Source organism: Glandiceps talaboti, chromosome 3 (genome assembly GCF_964340395.1).
Source record: "Glandiceps talaboti chromosome 3, keGlaTala1.1, whole genome shotgun sequence".
NCBI lineage: Eukaryota > Metazoa > Hemichordata > Enteropneusta > Spengelidae > Glandiceps > Glandiceps talaboti.
Genome location: NC_135551.1, coordinates 20885426 through 20903957, shown reverse-complemented (window position 1 = coordinate 20903957; position 18532 = coordinate 20885426). Strand labels below are relative to the sequence as shown.

General features: G+C 36.4%; 1 protein-coding gene across 3 annotated transcripts in view; it reads left to right on the top strand.

Moving 5' to 3' along the window:
* The window catches only part of LOC144453981 (uncharacterized), a 93148-nt gene that overhangs the window by 38581 nt on the left and 36035 nt on the right, over positions 1-18532 (top strand). For 2 of the 3 annotated variants that reach the window (XM_078145361.1, XM_078145360.1), the window contains 4 exons: positions 11275-11388; positions 15683-15781; positions 17010-17108; positions 17588-17689. In XM_078145361.1, the coding sequence (XP_078001487.1) occupies positions 11275-11388; positions 15683-15781; positions 17010-17108; positions 17588-17689 (414 nt within the window). The remainder of the gene's footprint in view (positions 1-11274; positions 11389-15682; positions 15782-17009; positions 17109-17587; positions 17690-18532) is intronic. The other variant, XM_078145358.1, reaches the window with a different exon arrangement.

The following is an 18532-nucleotide window of genomic DNA, read 5'->3' as shown; positions in this document are numbered from 1 at the left end:
TAAATTTAATGGATATTATTTGGTTTACAATCCATGCCCACGTGTATCCTGCTATATAGATCATAGTTTAATTCCCGCGCAAAATAAAGTATGGGATATTAATATTCAACTAGCTTTAATCGGATCGTCCTGGCAACGGTGGACATGTAGCTAATGCTGTTGTCATTAATGATAATAAGCTTCACATGAGGGGGTGCGGATGGGGTGGGGTGGGGTATGAGCGATCTCGAATCAGGATTTTCAGTGATTGTCACAATGTGCTCTCAGCACTGCAGTGTGTCCGACAAAATTGACAGACATCAGCGAGAAAGGTCACATGACAGAAGAGCACTGATTGTCAGGTCACCAAATGTCACAAGCTGCTGCCTTACAGCACCACAGTAACAAGTATAAACAGCAAAAGACTGTTTACACCGTAACGTACAGGATAGAATATATCACATTTGAATCCACTTGGCGTAAGCGTTAGCTGGCTACTCTCACACGCGGCATGACGTGAAAGATGTCTTTAGCGATTTTCACACAGAAGAAATTTGCTATTATATATTGCATTAAGATATATATATATATATATATATATATATATATATATATATATATATATATATATATATATATATATATATATATTCGATTGTCTTCTAAACCACGAATAGCGTCTAGGCTATTATTTCTACGAGTACCGTGTGATCGAATGTTATACTTACACTCCATAATTTGTCATTAGTAACCATATATGCCTCGTTTTTATAAAAATGTCAAAACATATCAAATTTCACGATACGAAATATGACAGCCGTGTCAACTAATCAGACTACACAAAGAAGCTAACATCTTCCTTCGCCAAAGGATCGTGTATCCATACGGTAGATTTAATACTGTACATGTGTTGACTGTGGGCCATGGTTCAACATACTATTTAGATAAGGTGGTATATATTTTTTAGTTTAAAATTATACATAAATTCACATGACACAACAACAAATAAGCACTAATTCAAAGTATCTACGTATTATTGTAAACCAAGCTGGGTCAAACGCCAAGTTTATGATGTAAAACTAAATGAAACGCAGCGTGTAGATATTTGCTTTGGTTATGAAGATCATATGTGGATGTTGAATATTACCATAACGACGGAAAAAAGTCGTGTGGATATCTAAATTGGATTTTACTCAATATTTGTAAAACAGCTGTTAATGCATATCGTGCAAAAGTATGAAAACACGTTCGAACTCAAATTGACATGTAAAACACCTTTGAAACGAAATAAAAAATCAAAACAAAAATTCATTGTATCAACCGTTTCATTACCAGCTCAGACCACTAAAGTGTTCTGAACTATCAGATTCCACGTGAAAAAATATGGTATAATATTTCTATTTCTTTTCATAGTATATCTTATTGAGATTCACAAATCATATTACTAAGCCTAGATGATAATTGAGACGGATAAATTTTATATATAGGAAGATTATAGATGTTTTTTGAAATTCCAAAGGTTTTCCATATCTATCTTGGTTGATTCACGTTAAATGGTAGACGTTCACTGATTGCCAGTTCCTATCTATGCGACAACTACTAGTAAGTCCCTGGCTTGGTCAATGATTGATTTAATATGGTGGCTATCCGCTATCCCAAGCATACAGATTTTGATAATCGGGGGATTCACTCTTATATAATATATATTATTGTCCAATATTTTACTACATTCAGCAGGAAAATACTCGCGTGGCCCTAAGGGTTTGTCACTACTTGCTTAGCGGACTCGTCGTTTCTAGTCTAGCGTCTATAGTAGTGACACCCCCATCCGGTCACCCGTGTTGTCCTTGGCTGAACGGAGAAATATATTGGGGAATAATATCTTTGTAATATATAGGACAACAACGAGTACGTGAGTCATAGGATGAGTAGTGGTCGGCTATTAGGCTGCGGCATCGACTCGGATTATCTAAGACTGTTGGTAAATGGTGAAGAAAAAGAACAACATATGTCATTGCCCTTGTTTAGTTCGTGTCCTTGACTAAATGAGCAAATCACAGGTCGAGTGTCATGTGACCATAGGTCGTTATCGGTATGGAGACTATGTTGATACACATGATACAGGGCTTATTTTTCTGCAATTCATTAAAAAGCTGTCACAGGGTCGACAGGTTCCTTGTCTGCAGCATGCCATTGTTCAAACCTCGCTCATGTCAGACAAGTAAATATTTACATGATGTGATCAGAGAACTACCGGGCCTCCCCGGTAGACCCCCCCCCCCCCACATCCCATGTTCCTCCCCAAACAGAAACAAGTATGCCGGGTCGTGCAAGTATTGACATAGCGATGAAGCATGAATATCACAGTTTGTGCTGTACTGATTATGGTAGGAGTTCATAAAGCAAATCAATATCGTATATGTTTTGTGCTATATGTCTTACATTGAATGCTATTTTTCTTCCTAAGTTTGCTACTTGTCAAGAAATTTTTTTTTTTTTGGTCGACGTAAACAAAAATGTTCTCTTTAGTGTATATAGAATGGTTATTTCTAACATACCGGTTCAAGTATTGGGAATTGTTTTCGAAAAACACATTTTTGTCACAGGATTTACGCGGTAAAATCGTACGTGACGTTTACCTGTTATGATGTTGTAAAGTGTGATTTTGATTGACATTTTTCATGTAAACTATAGAGGGTGAAGGTTGATGTGGCCCGGTATTGTTATACCTCCCCACAGGGGGTGCTATTACAATGGGCTCAATCCGTCCGTTCGTACGTTTGTGCGTGCGTGCGTGCGTCACGCGTTTATCTATAATACATCATTTCACAATATTCTATTCCATTCACACCTGGCACAAAGGTAACATATCATATGGTACATGTGCACTCCCTTTGTTTTGCGATATATGCAAATGACGACCATATTTGTATTTAAAAATCAATATTTGCTGCATAACTAAAATAACTAATACCACAGGGAAAAGCGACCTTGAAATTAACTTATTGATTGATCGATCTATTAATTGATTGATTGATTATTTGGTTGAATGGTTGATTGAATGAAATATTAATTTTTGTGGTGAAAAAAAACTTATTTCTTCCTTTCCTAGCTAATTTTCTCTCTGTATATACAGATGAAAGAGAGAACAGTAGCCAGGAAAAGAAGAAAACAAGTTTTATATCATCGCAAAAATCAATCATTCAATCGATCAATCAATTAATCAATCAATCAATAAAGCGATCGAGCGAACAATCAGTTACACGCTCGCTTATCCCTGTGGTAATACATAAAGGCTCCATTTAAAGTGTGTCTATCCCGGATATTATCAGATGCAGGCTTTCATTTCAGATATTGACCTTTGACCTTGACCCTCAGGACTAAGTATCAAAATCAAGCCAATTCCTGCCTATCACAGATACATTGTAGATATACTGTAGTTCTTTTAAATCAAGTAAACTGTTGGAAAAAAGTATACACAAACATTATTTTTACTGAATGGCAGCCATATTTTTAGTACAAAACCACAACATTTGTCATTTCTGCATAACCCAAAAACTTCAATACATAGACTCTATTCAAGTGTCTAATCCCATGTAATCACATGCAAGCTTTCTTGTATGAGTGACCGTTGACCTTTACCTCCACCTATAGGATAGACCATCAAAATTAAGCTATTACTTACTTATTGCCAACCCATTGTAGCAGTTATATGTGGCTAATGTCTTTTACATCATGTCTATAGATAATGCAGAACCAGATAAACAGATACACAAGTCATCATAATTTTTATATTCAATGGCAGCCATATTTCTAGTGAACAATCATGATTTACCACATAACTCAAAACCGTTAATACATATTAGCTAGAGACTATATTTAAGTGTCAAACTTTCTCTTTAGACATTGACCTTTGGCCTTGTCAGGTTCAATTATCGAAATTCAGTAATTTCCTGCATTATCAGACACTTTGAAGTATTTATTTGTTACCACCAATTTCTTTCAAATCATGTCTCCATTCGTAACAAAAAAGTGAAATATGTGAGGGAGCCCGTGTCTCTACGAAGACTTGTTTGTGTAGGCCTCGTCTTCTCTTTATTTCATTTACTTCGTGTCTCCCTTTAGACTGTTGGGTAACAAGTTAGTCAACACAATAGTTGTTAGAGCACAGTATAGGTTTGTACTTATATAACAATGTTTTATAAATGACTTAGAATGTATTTATGATATCGGAGTCTTCGCTCAAAAACTACCCGCAGTATACACAATATATTGCAAGGCTGTTATTTTCTGAGGAACACATGAATATGTTAATTCTATTTGCTGTTCCAAACTACAGCCTTTGGCTACATAAAAACGTTATTATTATATGCTGATGATGAAAACCTGAGCTGCGGGGAAGAATCTCGACGTAATCAGTGACCACGAGTACTGCATCAGACCGCAGATAATTCGCGGATTAAATCACATATATAATCTCGATTTCAATGGCTTATTTATCAGCTCAATTTAATCCAGATATTATTAATGAACTCCCGCCTTTGTAGGTAAGACATAAATTTACAATAAAAGTGACATAGCATATTCGTGTTATACTATATCTTGTTAAATGAAGCCGCCGGTGCACTCGATGCCTTAGGGTTGAGCGATATACCTCAGCAATATCAATACAAAGCATCGACGCAAACCACCTTGTAGAATAAGCTGAGACAGAACAATCACTCAACTTTCTACACGCAGATGAACTTTTAGAAAAGACCCCAAATAGTTCACGTTGTTTTTTGACTACTCATTTTTATATTACTTGTTCAATGCGGCTGTAAACATTCCTAGCGTATGCATCTAATGCTTAACTTAATACTAGTTCCGCAGCTAATGCGTCTTCGGTTCGTGACCTTGGAAGGAACTTTATTTATGTCTCAATATCTTATTGCACTAAATGTCGTCTGCTTCTGTACACTTTCACTGGAAATGAGTCCACCGGCACAAACTAGAATGCCAGATTTAACAATATGCACATGAACGTTCTAATAATACATGTACATGGAGATTTGAATGCATAACAATGTTCCCTTCTTTGATATAATACTTCGTGGCCATTTTTTAAAAAAAAGGCAGACGTCTCTCATGCGATATTATGATATAAATAATGTATATGTAACATACACAAAAGAATCTATCTCTCGCCGTCAGTCCCGTACTTTGCATTCTCGTGATTCTACGGACGCCAACGGTGTCAAACATAACAGATGCAGACAATGTCGGATTATGTCTTTTTATATAATTACTGTCTGGTAAGGATTATGTATGATATATATCTGCTGCACACAGCTGTGTCCCTTCTATGTGTAATTCATTCGTATATCCAACATTGCCGCTAAAACTTCACCGTGTTCTTAGTCACAGACGGAATCTGATATGAGACTGAGAGAGAGACAGAGACAGTACAGAGGCAGAGACAGACATAGAGACAGACAGAGGTATACACACTTTTACGTATCAATCGCAGGTACCAAAGGAACTTTGCATAGCAAAAACCATTCATACGTTTGTATGCATGTGAAATTTACGACACCTCTACCTGTTTATTTTATCCAATTTCTGTATTCACCCCCTTGTAAATACTGAAGGCTCCCTAAAGTCCACCTTTCCAGTTCTACTGTACAATTAGTCTATCAGCTAGCCCTCGGATGTTCTTCCGATAAAATACGACACACCGCCGAACAACGCAATCGAGGATGGAACATCCGTTCGGGCAGGCCCTCACATGCGAACTTCGTTCGCTTATAGTTATAGCATCGAAAGAAAGCCCAAACGTCTAGCAGCAAGACTACTGTACAATAAGCTAGAGGGACGAGTGTGAAGCTAGCTACCAGTATTGTAATGAGCAGGTGTTTGTTTACGAAGCGTTGGTACTGCTAAGTTCAGACGATAACACTTCTAGGTGATTACTATAGATCCTAAACACATACAATCAGTTTTGTTATGTTAACAGTTAACCCACATATTGAAAGAGGTCAGCGGTCAACAGACTGAGTATGAGTGGTGTTGATGTATTGTTTAATAGATGTATAAAGGAGATCCATCCAGTCTTTTATTTGTCACTTTACTGTACTTACCAGTAAAGAAGTCAGGAAACGAAGAGAGAGGGGGAGAGAGAGAGAGAGAGAGAGAGAGAGAGAGAGAGAGAGAGAGAGAGAGAGAGAGAGAGAGAGAGAGAGAGAGAGAGAGAGAGAGAGAGAGAGAGAGAGAGAGAGAGAGAGAGAGAGAGGCAAGAATGGTATATTGAGGTAGGGTGAGACGGGGTTTGGGTGGGGAGAATGACAGACAAAAACGTTGACAAAGAAAGAGAGGTAGATATCATAATAAGAACAGACATAGAGACGAGGATAGAATTGCAGGCGTGCCATAAACGACGCCGATACTGCTCTAAGTTATAATACATTACAGAGTGCACTATCACACAGCTAAAGCGTAAACAAAGTGATAAAGTGATGGAGCTTGATGTTTGTATTACATAATATATATATTAAAGGAGATTCAATTGTATGTTGGTTATGATAAAATATTGTATTTCTACTGATATATGCTTAGCATACTTTGTAAAAAAAAAACATACGGGGACGTCGACATGAGATCAAAGTATGTGTTGCCAAAGCCTTGTCGGATCAGATATGTTGATTACTGAGACATTCAGAGACACCAGACATGATAAGACACTTGACTATCTTACAAAATCTCTCCTTTGTTAACTATCAAACAGTTTTGAATCTACTTTAGCTACACTTATCATTGGAAACAAAAGAATCAGATACGTATTTCCATAACAACGGTGAGGTATTGTGAACATTCTAAGCTATGTTTTGAAGTCAAAATATGGTACTATCAGATATTTAAGTTCACAATAGACGACTAAATAGAGTTTCAAAAAATGCGACTGATGTCGTTAATCGGAACAGATCCTTGTCTACATTCTGACATTAAATATGTGTGTTGGTTGTCAGAGAGGAAAGCACTGTTTGGTTCTGATAGGAATTGATCTGATGAAATATTAGCCTCTCATCAAAACGGAAATTGTTTATTCTAATCTGATAAAAAAAATGAAACAATTTAGTATAAAATTGAACGAGACGAACATTACTGTTTGGTTGTATTCTCTACAATAGTCTAGAGTTCCTGTACGGTATTCGTTATGATTTGAATCTCCCCTCAGAGACCACGTTGGCATCCAGACTATCTCTACAAGTGAATTGAGTTGAATCATTACACTTTGGCGATGGTGAGGCTTTTGTGAATATTTTTTGAGAAAACGTGTATCTGCGAAAATTTATTTTAAAAAATCAAAATGTAAGCTGTAAGTGTCTTTCGATTTTCGTCTGTAACTTAGGGATATTCATGGAGACTCTATAGAAGTACCGATAAACACTTCTGTTCAAATTAGTACAAATAGTGGATTTGTGTCTATTTCTCTATATATTTACTGGACTAACGTGTACTCTGTTAACACCTTTACAACCATGCCAACATTAATTATTTATTATTCCATTAATTATTAATTTCTCCACAAATTTACGATCAATTCGTTGAAGAATAAGAATAATTCAAAAATTCTTGTCCAGGCTAGATTTGATGAAAAAGTGAATCAAACGCGGTATTCGCAAAGCTCAAGTTAAGCTTGTGCCATGAGGTATGTATTTGTGTGTAGAGGGTGGGTAGATGGGTGGGTGGATGGGGAGAGCTCAGTAATGATTTTTATCATGCATATATTTGATGTGTACTACCCTTACAGTTATTAACGTACACGATACAGTTTTAATCTCCTCGCAATTCCACTTTCGTTAGATACGAAAAACTTACTCGTAATGTAGTACATCCTGAGCAGTACTGCATCACTAGTGGGTGAACGCATTTTTGTGCAGATGTATATACACTATATCGTATAATGAATAAAAATGAGTATTGGGTCCGCCCCCTAAAAAAGCGCCCTCGACGTTGATTACGATTTCAACCTGTTACTACCAGTGTATTACTTATGAATACGATCACGATGCCTAATTCATGGCATCAACAGTTTTCAGTGAATATTTTGTGGTTGTCTGATCGACAAATGATACAACAGCTACAACTAGTACAATTTTAACATTGTGACATATTCAAAACCAAGCTTTTGCTCAAGATTTAAATTTAAACGTGCCACTATACTACTTACTGATAATAATAATATTGACTACTATATTAACATGTGCAATGTCTTCGTTTTTCTCTTTTTTTGGTATAAGTAATTGATTATTTTTAATGAATATGTTTTTGATTACGTGATAAAAAAAAGGTACCAGTTGCAGCTATTGCCTGCTGTTTAAGAGGAAATTCCACAAAGAGTTGAAACTCTCTACGATAATAATAGTTTTGACTGGGGAATGTTTTGTGTCATAAACAGTACACATTGTCGCTTAATGCTGAAAATAATGAAAAGTAATTTTGGTGTAATGATGACAAATACATTCAAATTAAGTAAAAATATTGTTGCATTTAATTTTGTTTCAGTCACGGCTTATGTTGGCAAATTCATCGGAATTAAGTAAAAGTATTGGTGTATTTAATTTCGTTTCAGTCAAGGCTTAAGTGCCCATAAACGGTGCAGATAAGCCACGTAAGTTTGCAGTAAATGGCACCAAACGTCACACAGCAAGTCGATGTATATTTGTCGTAATTTAGTCGTAAATAAACAAATAAGGATACCTTTACTCTACACTTAAGTCAACTTATTTCGCTTTTTTCATGCTGCGAGTGAATTTTGCAAATGATTCATGAAAATGTGTGGCTAATTATCAGCTCTTCAGATACATGTGGCGACAGTAATTTTCAACTGATCGCAAACCACGTGACGTCTTGCGGAACGCCACGCCCCTTTGAATAAATACTACAATGCATGGTATTTTTTTTAAAGTGAACTATTTACATTATTTCATAAATCAAGAAATGTTAACACTTAAGACAAGTACATGGTATTTTGACAGGAGGTCACACGGCAATCGATAAGTCATCATCATCACTTATTCCTCTCGTCTACTTCATCGTTTGTTTGCGTGACAACCAAACACGAAGGTCTCAATTTGTTTACAGTTCAGCTATCCTCTGTTATGTATGTCCTGGTACTGTGGTTCTGTTTGTTGACAAACGCGAAACACTCCGTCGCGATGACTATGTAAGCTTGTACTCAGTCTGTTAAACTGGTAAAGTCGTGATTGTGATTGATTGATTGATTGATTGATTGATTGGTTGGTTTATTTGTGATGTTATTTTTATGAATTTGGGAACAAAAAACTGAAATTTAGTGTGACTGTGATATCTCGTGTGACTGCGAAATTTCGTGTGATTGCGTACCATCGTTTTAATCAGAATCACAGCTTCCTGATTCTTATTAAAACCATCACGCAATTACACGAGATTTCGTAGTCACGTGAGATTTCAGTCTTTTTATTCGCAGGTCGACACCAAAAACATCAGAAATTAATAATGAAAATCTCGACTTTAACATATATATAACAGTCTATCAGTACATATTCCGATCTCCACATTGAGTTTTGCTTATCTTTAAATCAACGAACGGCATCGAAATGTATTTGTAGCAAAAGTCTTTTATAAATCATGTGAACAAAGCTTTGTCCTTAGTTACAGGCTAGATTTTCGTCGCGTGGGACATCGATCGAGAGATGCGTGTCTGATGAGGTGGATAACTGCTGCGCTTTAATTACTATGGTATCCAATGATTTATCCTCACCTCTTTAAGCAAACTCCAGTGGACATATTGCCGGTGTTCTCTCCAACATACACGTTATCATTTTGAAATTAATATAAACACGTGCTGAAGGAGCGTGGAATCTGAACACTTCACACAACTTGAAATATAGATCCAACAGTAAACATCTGAAGTATATGAGTTTAGCATCATCTCCCGTTGCTTTCATGCACGTAGTGTGTATCTATGTCATCTGCTTATGCTTGTAGTATGTATTCTCTGTTCTGTGGCTATATAGTTCTGTTAATGAGTTAAGGCAGAAACTGTGTTACAGTGAATTTCGGAATACCGTTCAGTGGATCTGTTTGGTACAACCATAAATACAGTTCTTGCAACCTTTTGTCTAAAATAAATTAACTGACGTGCCACCATGCAGACATCAAATTAAGACATCAACACATTGGCGCCCGCGCGTCTGGGTCTTTCTGCAGTACGTTGGTTGCTTACTTCATTTAAACTCAACTAAATTCTGATGTAACAGTTGCTCTTAAAGTGTAGCATGTGTAGTTTCCTATTTATGTCTGTGTATTTGTATCAGAGCCAATCAACGGTAATTTGAAATCCGCTGTGCTCAAATTTACATTCATTCTTTGTTGATCGATATTGTAGCTGGAACGAACAAAAGCGAACTGGCACACCTAACTGATATGTAGTCATGGGCTGTGATTATTAAATGTTATTAAAAATCAGATGGTTTATTCCTCATACCAACAATGACGTCATTGAAAAGAACTGAAAAGAAACAAATTACAATATCAGGATCCATTTATTGGAATTTATGTGACCGCCATTGTGAAACCAAGTAGTTTATACTACAATATTTAAACCTGTAATAATAGCTGTAACTGGATAATTTTTTTCATGAAGTAACCAATGATATATTCACCAAAATTATTCACCAAAAATACATTGTATCTGTTGATTAGTGGTCAGTGTTACCCATAGGTGGAATGGTGACACGTTAATTTTTGAGTAACAGCTTTTGTCACTATGTTACAACTGCACTTGTTGTAACTGAAGTATCAATTTCGATCAGAAAACCACAATATATTCACTGAAAATTTGGTAAGAAAAATTAAAGTACCTATGATTAGACATCGTACGTGGTAGTGGTCGATGTGAGCCACTGATAATTACATACAATTATTCAAACACTGGTTGAAATCATGAACGCCGTCGAGGGCGCTGATATTGTGTGTGTTGGCGCCTCCCCCAAAAAACTGAAAGAGAACAAACAAAGCAAAAACTAAGAATTTTGCTTTGAATTATTGTTTATTCAGCTACAAAAATATGCTTACCCACATGTGATGCAATGACGTTCAGGGTACGCGATTTTACGAGTAAGTTATTGTACCTAAAATAACATTTTTAAACACATATTCCAGTTGCAGCTCGTTCAGATTTGAGAGAAAGTTTTCACATCCATACATCAGCAATGCATGGTGTAAGACGTATGTAACTAATATGTCGAATGATCTATATTTTAATTCTAACAGTCAGATGACAAGAGTAAACAGCTGTGGAATGCAGTGGATGCTGGGCAGTTCAAAGAAGCTAAACGACTAGTTGGCAAAAGTAAATGTAACATCAATTACAGAAATGAAGCTAGGGTAAGTATTGTGTTACTTGTTAACTTATGTAACTGTGACGGTCAAACATTCACTGTAGTATTAATAAAGATAGATAGCTACATCTTTCTCACATGTCATAAAATGATGGTACCTTCGATGATTGTGGGGAATGATATCTTTCACTCAGACCGTTTATGTATATGGGTTTGCTTCTCTTTCCGTGTGTGCGCGTCGCACTTCTTTAGTTTGTAAAGTGAAACAAAAAGAAAATAATAAGAATAGAAAACAAAACAAAACAAAACAAAACAAAAGTAACGAGATGAGACGAGACGAAACGAGACTATGAATGACAAGACAAAACAAGACAAATCACAACAACAACAAAACACTAATGGAAGGACGGAAAAAACATGGCGAATAAACAGAATGGAAAAAGGCTTTTGGAATAGATATATAATCAGGCCTAAAATAATTGTTTGGTTCCGGTTATCCGACCCCACCTAGCTTTTCACTGCCGGCCCTAAACCTTTTTTTTTAACATATTCAGAAAAAGTAATAAAATCGCAAAAAATTGTAAAGTGTCACTAGAAATAGTGGATGTGGAAACTTAAACATTAATTTAAAAAAGACAAAAACTGTCGTTTTTTAAATCTGTAACGGCTGTACATCTGATAGGAAGAAATAAACAACACAGACACCTTTTGGAAAACAATGGAAAACCGGAACTAGACACTCACACAGACACAGAAAAAATCCAATAACATAAAATAAAAAATCTACCTACCCTACTTATTCTAAAATTGAGCGTAATCAGAACCACACAATGTTTGTTCTTAGGCCTTATAGTATCATCCTCTCACATACAAAAACTCACTTTGCCACTATATGTTATAAAGAAATGAAAGATTGTACATTTAAAAAAATGAAATTAAAATAATAGAACATGTTTTGTTACAAAAAAATAAACTTGCCTCCTGAAAGCAAACAGACGTAAACCATTTGATGTTAAATTGATACCCATTATATTTAAAAATCTGCATCTCTTCCTTCTTTCATATAGAAAATTCCATTTTGTTCAGCCTGTGAATTTGGCCGCGCATATCAATAAAAAAGGCAAATGGGGAAAGGGAATACGGAATGATATAAAAGCCATCCATCAAATCTCCCGACTCTATATTCCATTTGAGATATTGTACGTGTTAGTATTGATCATGTTATAATCCATTTTAAGTGCAAGTAGTCAATAAAAGGGTGGAATTATAGTCTTGTTTACAACAAAGCAGAAGAAGATAGTACATCGAGTTGAAGGTCGAGTGCTATTACAAAATTACCCAAGTCCTCTAACAAAGTAAACGTAAAGGTCAGCCACGGTCTGCTTTAGTATATTATCGATAATGAGTCTGGTTCAACTATAGAAACGTTTGATATTATTCACATTGTTTTTAGTCTAAATAATTTTAGCCAAAAAGGTAAATATTCCGATCACTCGAATTCAAAATTAAATGTACAACGTGAACAAATTTGCCCAAACTTAGTAGGACAAAACACTTAACACAATTACATACAAAACAAAGAATGAGAATACACCATGTGCCACACACAACGTTAACCTGAAAGCGAATAGTTACATGGAAAATATATACAATTACAAAGTCTACACAGTTACAAGTGCTTCCAGTGATGGGCATAATCTGTAACTTAAATTCACTAGCATCCATTGCCATAGTTACGTACACCAAGTGGCAAGAAGTTATTAGGGACGGGCTTATACATTTAAACGCGGAGAGTTCTGGTCAATCGCCATACTTTACTGGTGCATGTATGTATGTATGTATGTATGTATGTATGTATGTATGTATGTATGTATGTATGTATTGTATGTATGTATGTATGTATGTATGTATGTATGTATGTATGTATGTATGTATGTCTGTCTGTCTGTCTGTCTGTCTGTCTGTCTGTCTGTCTGTCACTGCCAGTGTATGAGTCTGTGTATCTATCTATCCGTCCATAGTTTGCTCATCAGCTGTTGCTGTAAGTGATAATCACAGACCACATTGAACGACTGGAGTTCTTACAAGATATGTATGATTTTCGTTAATTGACGAGTCGCAGGAGTAATACGTGTATAATTTACCGGGACGGTTTCTGAAGAACAAATGAGTGGAAGCTTTCTTAGCAAGTAAATGTGTAAACTGTTGAAAAGGGTGGCAGAACGAAAGCGTTGAGCACAATCTATCTACTGTAGGTGACAGATGACAACTTTAGGGTAAATAGATTTATTTTGATGCGAGCATGGAAAACCTTTTAAATTGATGACTTCAACGACGAATTTCTTAGAACCCACTGCACTCGGACGATTCTGATGAACCTTCCATAAACAATGACGCTATCTCGCCTCGTCATCATATATTTATGACGTCAATGCAGCGATGATATTATCACGTGATCTCAATCTGATCGATGTTTTGGTTAATGTACATATGATTGGACAGATAACAATAACAAACACGACTGAGAGAAATGAACTGATCGAAGAATATTCAATTTGTTATTTAGCTACCAGAATTAAATGCCTTACAGTGAGACTGTTAATGATGAGTAATATGCTTGTTTTGCATATCTATCATAAGAAATCTGTATGTCTGTACGAAATTAGCGGTTGATGTGTAAAAATACACTCACAATTTTGAAAGCAGATAAACAAGAAGTTGGAAAGACTAAACTCAAAAATGTGAACAGTTTCTGTTGTTTACCAGAGTTGAAGTTGAAATCGATTATTCGTCCTCGCCCTGTGATTGATATAGAAATAAAAGGTCAGAATCTGATATAGGCGCTTCCCCGAAAAACAAATTACGAAATAAACAAATCAATCTTTTTGCAGATTGGGGTCAGGAGATCTTGTTTACTTCAGGCAGGGATCAACGTCTTTAAAAGATTTATAACCGGTACGGCAGAATGATAAGTCAACACTATATCAAGTATTAAAGTGATGACATTTAGAATGAGCATTTTAGTGAGACGGGGCATGTTTCCATGGAAACACTCCGTAGCATACTTTACTTTAAAAATAAGTGTTGGTTGACACAGAATATACGGATGGCTCCAAACAGGATTTGCGTCATGAAATATTCAGTTGGCATGTATAGCGTCATTCTGAAAATATTTTTAAGTATAAAATGTTGCATATCATCATCATAATAATAATAATCACCATTGTCGTCAACAGCGACTTTATCAAAAAACAACGTTTGTGAACAACATGCAATGAATGTGTCATGTTTGGATAGATGTACATTGTTTCTATAATCATGTCAATTTCTTAGCAGACATTACGAATTGGTGATATCTGAGAAGATGTTATGTTATAAATATGATGATACAACAACTCACATGCCTATTTAATAACATAGTTCCTATCTGTATCACTATTACCTTGCCTAAGGTGTATACGTAGCTATAGGTAGTTAATGATATTGAATTCTACTCAAAGCCGGAAATCTGTGGTCAGTAAACTTTTGGACCACTGTGACTATATACTACCATATACTATACCCTATACAGGATAGTATCTAAGCTTTTTAACAATGTGACAACGCCTTCAATTCATCTGCACCCGCATTATTTTATTCACTTTTTTTTTCAAATCAAGAAATATATTTTTTTCAAAACAGACAGTAATGTCCCCACGTTGACATATTTCGCGAAATTCAGTGTATTAAACAATCACTGAGAGAAGAACTTTTCGATACTTAGGTTTTTTTTTTATCCAAATGCAACATGTATGTATGTATGTATGTATGTATGTATGTATGTATGTATGTATGTATGTATGTATGTATGTATGTATGTATGTATGTGTGTGTGTGTGTGTGTGTGTATGTATGTATGTATGTATGTAAGTGTGTGTGTGTGTGTGTATGTATGTATGTATGTATGTATGTATGTATGTATGTGTGTATGTATGTATGTATGTATGTATGTATGTATGTATGTATGTATGTATGTATGTATGCATGCATGCATGCATGCATGCATGCATGTATGTATGTATGTATGTATGTATGTATGTATGTATGTATGTATGTACATGTATGTATGTATGTATGTATGTATGCATGTATGCATGTATGTATGCATGCATGTATGCATGTACGCGTGTACGCATGTACGCATGTACGTACGTACGTACGTATGTATGTATGTATATGTATGTATGTATGTATGTATGTATGTATGTATGTATGTATGTTGCCAGGAACCAAGCAATGTATAATGTGCACTTATTCATAGCAAAATTAAGTTTCTATGTTCCGTTCAATTATTTCCCTAGTTCGAGGCTACAGCATTACACCAGGCTGCTAAGAAAGGTTATCCTGAACTGGTGAAATTTCTGATTAAGAATAAAGCGGATGTTGAAGGCAGGACAAAGGTGAGATAGTACATATATCCGTAACATGTAATCCGAAACTTGCTTTTGACATTATGCGTCGCGTTTTAAAAATTTTAATAGATAATCAGTATATCACATTTCAATCAAATTAGCACAAAGGGATGTTTATAAGTTCTATCTACCCAACAAAACATTACCATGACAACACGAACCATCGACCTTATTTTTGCATGTTGTCTGTTGAAAATACAACCTGCGGAACCTAACATATCAGGGAGTACGTTTGATTGATTGAAGTGAGCCAGGAAAATCAAAATTAGGTAAAATAAAAATAAAATTGATACAACGACAACAGTAAATGCCTGTGATGAAGCTTCACACAATGTTTTTATCAGTTTGTTTACATCTGTGGAAGTTTTAATGTAACAGTAACATTATTAGAATTTGTAGCATTCTAAAAGTGAACAGAGTTTTGGGACCCGGGGCTCATGTAGTGTTTATACTTTGATAAGTATTAACACTACTTACATCACGGTCTTGTATTATTCCTGGTTACCACAAGCAATCAAACGTACCGGTGTTTTTTCGCGAAGTGTAGAAATATTTTGTTAGTTTTGATTACTCTGTCTTTTACATGTATTAGTTGAAGGTAATGAGCCCTTATTAGTTATAGCCATGGTTTGTGTTCTGTTCTTATTAGTCTTACGTATGCAAGGCTACTGACTCCCTTGGGCAATGCGTGTTCAAAGCAAGGACCTCCACTGAAAAATTAATGATTACAATGAAGAAAGTTCTGTTCGATGTTTCGATGTTTCACGAAATTACTGCCCAGAATCCAAAGTTGACGAAATAGCATTTTATTCCCAGCATTGGCGGCACCCGGTACCACTTTAACGATTAACGGTAGGCCAGCCTATTTTACTGGAGAACAAATATCCCGGATGAAGCTTTAATAAAGGGGAGGGGGGGTTGAATTGAAACATGGTATACATTAAGGCTGTATTTACTTACTTGCACCAATCAATCGTGTTAAAGTACTCATTATTGATGGTATTCAAGTATCGCCCTGTTTAAAGTATAGGTGGCCGAAGTCAAAACGGACTCGACAGACATTTTTCTTTTTCACACAGTCATTTCAAATTTTCTCTATCGTGACTCCCACTTGAAGTACGATTTGGGAGCCTCTTTCGTTGCCGACTTTTAAGCATTTACGCATCTCTTCTAAAACAATTAGTGTCACGAATATTTTTGCTTTTTTTTATCTTAGGATGGGTGGACACCATTGCATTACGCAGCCGAAGAAGGTCTCACTGAAATTGTAGAGATTTTGATGAAACTCATGAAAGACATTAACTGTACAACCAAGGTAACTATAGCAACACACACTTTTTTTTCGGAAATGATTGCGGTATTTGAATATCGTATGTACATTGTATTTAGAAACTTAACTTATATTACTATTTGCTTCGTTTCATATCGTATTTAATGTACTTAGTTTCACCAATGCAACCCTGCATCACGCAACATCTCTAACTAAATTAAAGTTACGTACGTAGATCAGACAGTTATTAAAGTCTGGCATACACTACTCCTATTGTACCGAATACAGCTGGGGTGGGGTATTCTGGGTGGGGAAACAGTCAAAGTGACATATGCTTGTGGCAGAAGGGGGGGGGGGGCTCCGAATCAATAACCCTTGCCTAATACTTACTGTGATAGGCTATTATTTCAATACAACTAAAGTATTACTAATATGTTACTCATATTCTCAAGTAGTGTTGTTTGAATAGTCAAACAAGAAAACAACAAAGTGATGATATTTCAAATCGTAAACCTTTCTTGCAGGGTGGTTCGACGCCGCTCTTCCTAGCAGCCAAGGATGGACATACACAAACCGTGAAAACACTAAACCGTGCCGGCGCCAGTATAAGTCTTCGAAAGGTAAGGGTGAGTTTATTATACTGACTGGTTTACTGTCCCCAGTCGCCTTTACTAGTAATGTGTGTGTTCTATTTTTTCATGAATGATTGGTCGTCATTTCATAATCGTCGCCAGTCTTAATTGTAAACGTTGCTGTTGATGTCGTAACAGTGCGGTATCGGCAACACCTTTGCTATCGCCACCGCCACTATGGCTAAAACCAGCACTGCCGCTGCGCCTCCCCCCTCCACACCACCACCAATGATATTTTGAATCGCCATCGGCGTTGTCAACATCTTCTCCTTTTCCGTTTTTTTGCCATCATCATCATCATCGTATGCATCATCATCATTACCACCACCACCACCACCACCACCACCACCACCACCACCACCACCACCACCGCCACCACTACCACCACCACCACCACCACCACCATCACCATCATCATCATCATCATCATCATCATCATCATCATCATCATATCATCATCATATGGAAAGCCGGTTGGGACCATCGTCGACAACGCTACATTGCATAGAAAAAGCCTATCAAAGTCGTCGTCGTCATCGGCTGTTGTCGACGATAAAACTAGCTACACACGCCAATGTGGACCTTCATCGTCGTCGTCATCACCATCACCATGCATACAAAAGTTTTCGTCATCGTTGGCCAAGTATGCGACATCATCGTTGATGCCTTGTAACAAGTTCGTCATCGTCGATGGCCTAAATACTAATATGCGACACCATCGATGTTGAAAAATGCACATGCGCAGAAGATGCCTTTTAACAAAGTTGTTGTCGTTGGCAACCTTGCAACATGCATCGTCGTTGGCCGAGGGCGACGATGACAACAAGAAGTGCTTGC